This window comes from Microtus ochrogaster, chromosome 8, assembly GCF_000317375.1.
Source record: "Microtus ochrogaster isolate Prairie Vole_2 chromosome 8, MicOch1.0, whole genome shotgun sequence".
In the NCBI taxonomy this organism is placed as follows: Eukaryota; Metazoa; Chordata; class Mammalia; order Rodentia; family Cricetidae; genus Microtus; species Microtus ochrogaster.
The window spans coordinates 52,809,280-52,816,319 of NC_022015.1; the positions used below are offsets into that span (position 1 = coordinate 52,809,280).

Here is a 7,040-nt window from a genome sequence, read left to right on the forward strand (position 1 = left end):
AATGATGAAGAGTTCTAAAGACCAATATGGTGCCTTGGCTGACCTATAGAATGAGAAGAAGCATGTGGGTTCCTCCAGGGAACAGGGGCTTGTGGGAGCACATTACACACCCAGGAGACACTGACCCTCTTAAGTACCCTTGTTTCGGTGGAACCATTTTTTCCTGTTTCTAGTCAAACCTGTGTTGTAGGGAGGTTGTGCTCATGCACATCCTGCATCTCTTTTGGAAGCATCTGCAAAGTTGGCTTACTTACTTCCTGGCTACTTCTTCATTCTCCTCTCTATCAAGTGCAGGACTTCTCCTCCCACGTGCCTAGCTTAGGGATATAAGGGGTCATGTAAGCGCCCAGTAACAGAGAAGAAAGCCTTGAAAAATCACGACAAGGAGATTTGGGAAATCGCTATTATCATAATGGAGACATTAACCAGGGGTATCATGCAGCAATAACATTTTTAAGATGTGAAACATGTTTTTTTTTCTGTGTTCTGTCAAACTTAGGGACTGTTTTAAGCTTTGGGCTAAATTATTTAAAATATGTAAACACATAGTTAGACTCAGGGGGTAGAGTGCTTGCCTCCCATGTCTGAGGCTATGGATTGAGATAGCTTCCTCTAACTCCCTTCTAAAAAAATTAGATCAGTAATATGACAACAACAACAACGTCTCAGGGTTTTTATTGCTGTGAAGAGAAAACATGATCATTGCTACTCTTATAAAATAAAACATTTCATTGGGGCTGGCTTACAGTTCAGAGGTTCAGTCCATTATTGTCATGGCAGAAAGCATGGTGGCCTGCAGGCAGACATGATTGCTGGGGAATTAGATTAGAGTTCTACATCTGGCTCTGCAGGCAAGCAGGGAGCAAGGAGAGAGAGAGAGAGAGAGAGAGAGAGAGAGAGAGAGAGAGAGAGAGAGAGAGAGAGACTGGGCCTGCCTTGGGCATTTGAAACCTCAAAGATCAGCCCCCAGGAATACACTTTCTCTAACAAGACCACACCTACTTCAAGACCACACCTCCTAATACTGCCACTCCTTGAGCCTATGGGGACTGTTTTCACTCAAACCACCACCACAAAAAAACCCCTTAGCTTCTTGTTAGCAAATTAGGTTTCTCTCTAAGTTGGGGATAACAGCTTAGCCCGAGTAGAAAACATTAGCTTAGTCTACTTGATAGGATATCGCTGAAAACATAGCAGAAACCAGTTCTGTCTTAGGAGAAAGTCAGGCCACAAAGGTCAGCTTCATGAGCTCCTTTCTCCCGCTCAGATGCAGAAAGAGCGCTTGTTAGTGAGGTGGATGGTAACGGCGTCACCCTGGCTGTTGCAAGGAAATGAATCTACTGAACAGTGAGGTCAATTGCATCTAACCATGTCATTGTAAACTACTGTAAGCTACTGTCACCCTTATTATAAAAGACTTTGCTTATCCATTTTCCGAGAAAGTAGAGAATCCCCTCTCTTTTCAGACACTGAACTTTATAGAAGTATAATTTTGGTCTGGATAAAATTATGTGAGGGTTCGCTCTGAAAAAAGAAGGGAGTTAAGAGCACGTACTGTTTAGCCAAGACCATCTCAGAAATGTCTGCTGAATACTAATATCTGTAAGAACAAGGACATTATGAATCCTGGAGACTTAAAAAAAATCGAGTTTCTATAATTCCATTAAGTAGGTTGTGAGTTTTTTGTTTTGTTTTGTTTTTCTCTACACTTATTCAGCTATTCGTTGTATGGATCCAAGTTACCCTTTAAAGAAATAAATTAATTTGGGTAAATTAATATTTAACTTTTCCTTTCCTAATAGGGAGGGAAGACAAAAATGCCTCATGAAAACTTGTGTATAGTATCAAAGAAACTAAACCCGCCATATGAGGGATGAAAGAGGGCAATGCCCCAGGGGGAAAAAAAAAAGATCATTTAGCTGATGACCCTTTAAAGATAAGGTAGGAAAAAAGGAGAGGAAAGTAAAGACAACTCGAAACAAGTGCCATCTCTGGGCATCTGGTAAGGCAGGCACATCCCAAGTGAGGACGAAGAAGCAGGACTCACCTGTCTGATTTTGGCAGTGAACGGGAGAGAAGGAAATATCATCCAGAGCAACATAGCCTCCTTTGGGGCCATTGAAGGCAACTTCAAAAATAACCTGGGAAGGAAAACGACAGGTTTGCATATAATTACATACGTTCTTGCTCTTCCATGACTGGAAACGACATCTCAACCAAACCAGTCGAGGCCAAGATACAAGGACTCATGTCGTCACTTTCCAATATGTACCTGGTTATCACATCAACCTACTTGACCCACAGCCTCTTTCAGGGAGAATGAAATGGCTGCTGCATTCTGAGGAGATTCACTTGCTGAAATATTATATCTATTGAGGGCTCACCCTCAATGTAGTGGTATTAAGAAATGGGTCATTTGAGAGGTGATCAGCTCACAAGGGCTGAGCCTCTGTTCTTGGACTTAGTGATGAGTCCCAAGCAGCTTTCTTCCATGTGGAGACACAGTGGGAGACGCCATCTGCGCACTGGGAAAAGTACCCTTGCCACATGAATTTGCTAGCACGTTCAGCTTTGGGCTTCTCAGTTTCTAGACTTTGAGAGATAAATTTCTGATATGTTATGGAATATTGGTTGAATATCATTGCTTATGCTGTGGAGCAGTTGTTTAATGATGCAAAGATGTGTTGCATTCTTTTATGTTGCACTTGTTTAACTCTGTGAAGCTCTGTTACTTTGCCTGCCTAAACACCTAATTGGTCTAATAAGGAGCTGAATAGCCAATAACCAGGCAGGAGAAGGATAGGCAGGACTGACAAGCAGAGAAAATAAAGAGGAGAGATCTGAGAAGAGAAGATGGGGTAGGAAGAAAGAAGAGAAGGAGGGGGCACTCCAGGGGCAGCCACCCAGGTACACAGTAAACCACAGAGTAAGAAATAAAGAAAGGTAAAAGCCTCGAGGCAAAAATTAGAAGGGATAGTTTAAGTTAAGAAAAAAAATTAGAAGGGATAGTTTAAGTTAAGAAAAGCTGGCTAGAAGCAAGCCAAGCTAAGGCCGGGCCTTTACACATAATAATAAGACTCCATGTATTTATTTGGAAGCTGGGTGGTAGACCCCCCCCCAAAAAAGCAAAGAGCCAAAAAAGGAAAAAAAAACAACAAAAAACAAAACAACTACACTGATGTTTATAAGTCATAGAGGCTGTGGCATTTTGTTGTAGCTCCCATAATGGACCAAGACATCTGAAATTTGTGTTTACTAATGGCTGCATGCCCCACTCCTTGACTATCAGCTGGCATGCCCAAGATATTTCTGACACAATTCCATTCATTAGCACTATGGGCTTCATCTATAAGAAAAAGCCAGTGAAGAAAGTAGATTAGGTTCTTCTGTTATCTACAGGAAATTAACTTGCCATGCCCCTTGCCCCATATGGCGCTCCAAATGAGAGCCTGGGAAAAGACACAGTGGTCAGAGCACTGTGCCTAAGCCTTTCCAGCCACGTTCCAATGGATTCACAAAGACTGTAGGTCAATGAAATCAACAGCTTCACTTTTACTTCGTTATCTCCCACCTGTTAACTTTGAACTTTCTGCATGTGGCCACAAGACATGAGGTGTGACCAGCGCAGCCCCAGGTCCTGTTAGGAAAACAATCCAAGTGTGCAATCTCTGCTGTGTGAGTTGATAACTAAGTCACACTGTGGCTTCTGGCTTGAAACTTGAATGCACGCCAAGGAGGGCCAGGAAGATGTAAATACATGAGGTTGGCCAGCTGTGATGCAGACTTTCTAGAGTGGAGAAGGCAGCTCTATTGAAAGGAGGCAGCTGCTAAACCTCTTCTAACCCCTAGGACCTCAGTTTGTTACGGCCCCCCTTTTTATTAAACAAATGTAATTAAGATGAGGTCATAACTGCAGAAGGGTGGGTCTCTTTTCCAAATGATTGATGTGTGCATGTCCCCCCACCCCGTCCCCACCACAGACTGACACTGGGTGGCTGATGGAGGGAAGGAAGAGATTGCTCATCCTGAGCAGAGAGATTAAGAAGCGCTTTCTGACAAGGGTCTGCCAATCCCAGCTCATAATGCCAGTGTTCTCTGTTCTGAAAAGTCCCCTATGTGTATTTTCCTTTTGAAAGGCACTTGAGGATGTGGCGGGGCTGAGTTCACTGATTTCTCCAGTGCAGATTCTTTTTCTTGGCGATTAGTAAGAGCAAACGACACAAATGAGAGATCTAGACTAGGGGAACAAGATGGCACACATGTGGATCCAAAGATTCATGTTTAGGGTTAGCAGTGCCCAGCATCCTGACTTTTCAAGTGCTGATCTAAAAAAAATAAAAATCCAGTAATATTTCACTCATGTAAATGTTGCCCAGAGAGTTTATGTTGAATAAAAAAAGTTGGTAAAGAAAACACTCTCAGTGTGTGTGTGTGTGTGTGTGTGTGCGCGCGCGCGCGCGCGCACGCGCGCACACACACGCACGTGCATATTATACACTTGCCTGCCTGACTGTGCAGACTCATTTGACTTTAATAGAGGAAAATGTTCTGGGGCAGCGTTTCTTTTCCTTCTGTAACCCAAACTCACAGAAAAATTTCCACTGGGCTGGAAGAGCAAAAATCAAAGCCTGATCAGACTTGGTGACAGGAAATAGCACACATTCTACAAAGGCACTGTGCTCTCTCTGGTGCTGTTTGGAGGGAGGGATCTGAGAGGGATAGGAAGGAGAGAGTAGTGTCAGGCAAGGCAGGCCAGCAGCAGACAGAGCACATTGGCCATGGAGAGCCAGCGCAGCCTTCTCCAGTTCCACAGCAGGCTAGCAGATGGCGCCACTGAAAAGCAGCCAGGGGAGCAGGCCACTTCTGTTCTTTAAACGGAACTGGAGAAGATGCCACAGAAAGTACGAGGGGAAAAGCTGGGGGGTATTAATAACTTTGGCAACAAAGATGCTACTTATAGCTAGCTGCAAATGCTCAGCCGTGATGCTGCACCCCCAGGTCCTGCACCCCCAGATTCTTGTGGCCTGGTGAGGGCCTCAGACAGACTGAAGTACTTCCTCTCCGGTTGTGCATTAGTTTAGGAAGTCTCCTAAGCTCGCTGGCATCTACCAGCTGTGTGACCTAGAAAAGAAAACGTCAGACCTCTTGGACAGTTCTGTTTTCTTCTTTGTCCTCTGACTATGGGTGTGATTGTTTTTGTGTACTTTAGAGGGCAGGAAACACTGCCAGTACTTGGAAGTTCTGAAAGACACACATCTATAGATATGGATTCAGATATGTGCTTACAGAAAGATCTGTAGCAATAAATACTACAATGTCAGCTGTCAGATCTTTCTTTAAGCACATCTCCCCTTAGACCACTGGGCAGGTGGTGAGCACCATTAAAACATTGTTAAAGAATCATGGCTGGTTTTCAGAAACATTCTTCAGGTTTGTATTGTAAGCATGCATTCTGGTGTGCATTTTCTTGTAGCTCAGTAGAGGATGGACATGGGAATCCAACCCTCCAGTTTGCAGCTCTGGAACTTTTCTCTGGCTCATTGGATTCTTTGAATCAAAGGACTATCAGGTGATACTCGTGTGCCAGCACCAGAAGGCTTGACCAACCGGAGAAAACTACACAGTGATCACAGAAGATTGCCTTGGCTTTTGAAGGCGCAGCTTCCTCCAGGGCTGTTGGACAGTTTGTACCAGACCTTTTGCTATCACAAGTCTCAGTGAACTCTAGATGACCATACAACCCTTTCTCCCTAGGTTCACTTCTCTCGGTGGCCCTACAGAGGGGCTTCTGTGACTGACGCTAAAGAGGCAAGGCTGTGACTGATTTAAATATAAGTCTCCACGGCTGTGGTTGGTGCCGGGAGAAAAGGCAATTGGTTCTTTAGCTGTAAGCAAGCTGCTCAGGCTCGCTTAGGGAATCGGTCTGGAGACTTTATGCTGTGAGATCTCCCTTGCTGTTCCAGACCCAGTCAAAAGCTTCTCTCCAGTCATCTTTTCTTTTACTGAGAAACGTGAAGAAAGAAGCAGCAGACGGTGGAGCGGTGGCAACGGCAGGTGTAGCCGTGACTGCTGAGCACTAGGGAGGCAGGGCTGTAAAGTGCGGAGGCAGCTGGCTGGCAACAGCTGGAGAAGGGACATCTAAGCAGTTTGGAGTGGCCTGGCAGCAAGGAAAGGGCTGTAAAAATAGAGAGAGGGCGAGAGAAGGTCGAAGGCAGAGACTAAAGAGGGGATAAAAAGCCACAGGGGGCCACAGCAGAGGATGTGCAGGATTTGGTCACTGGAAGAGTCAAGTCTTGGAGGCCACGGGATCTCAGATGTTGGGTCTCAACTACAGCCTTGACTAGTATGAAAGACTGAGGAACTTGACTTCCTGGGCAGACAGGCAAGGGTAGCATTTGTAGGGGCCATGGTCTGGATTCTAGAGGTATGCACAAGAATTGTAACATGATAGGGCGCCTCCTGCTGCCATTGCCGCTGATTGGGCTGCCTTCTGTGCCCATCGCTGCGTCACAAAGCGGAGGGAAACTAGCGCTGGCCAAACCCAGCACCTGAAGACTCTCTTTTTGTCTACCCGGATTGCTATCTGGGTAAAGGCAAAGACCCTTAGATGACGGGGAACTCTGGGGTGGAGGTTCAGGAAGGAGTCATACTCCAGACCTCCCGCTTTGAACACTCAAGGCTTATAGCACCTGATCAGAGGGAACGTGCATCAGGGAATTCAGCTGGTAGACTGCCTTCCACACTTGCCATTAGAAAAACACTTCTGATGGAAGATGAAGACAGTAAGAGAGAAAGGAAGGGGTTACACCAGAGAGAAGTGAAGAGATTATCAAGGGACAAGAGAGGGAAGGAAACCACTGAAGGGCTGGAGAGATGCTTCAGGAGCTAAGAGTGCTTGCTGCCCACTCAGGAGGTCAGGAGTTTGAATCCCAGCACCCACATGTTTTTCAAATTTCTTTGAAAAATTTCTTCATATTTTTCAAAGATTATAGAATATGGCATTTTAAATGTTTTGATAACTTAGGACTTTTCATGACAAT

The 7,040-nt window shown here is 45.0% G+C and overlaps 1 protein-coding gene across 1 annotated transcript in view; it reads right to left on the reverse strand.

Moving 5' to 3' along the window:
* Positions 1 to 7,040, reverse strand: part of Mamdc2 (MAM domain containing 2) — a 143,106-nt gene that overhangs the window by 48,522 nt on the left and 87,544 nt on the right. Inside the window, exon 7 of the mRNA XM_005352069.3 lies at positions 2,048 to 2,141. Coding sequence (XP_005352126.1) covers positions 2,048 to 2,141 — 94 coding nt within the window. The remainder of the gene's footprint in view (positions 1 to 2,047; positions 2,142 to 7,040) is intronic.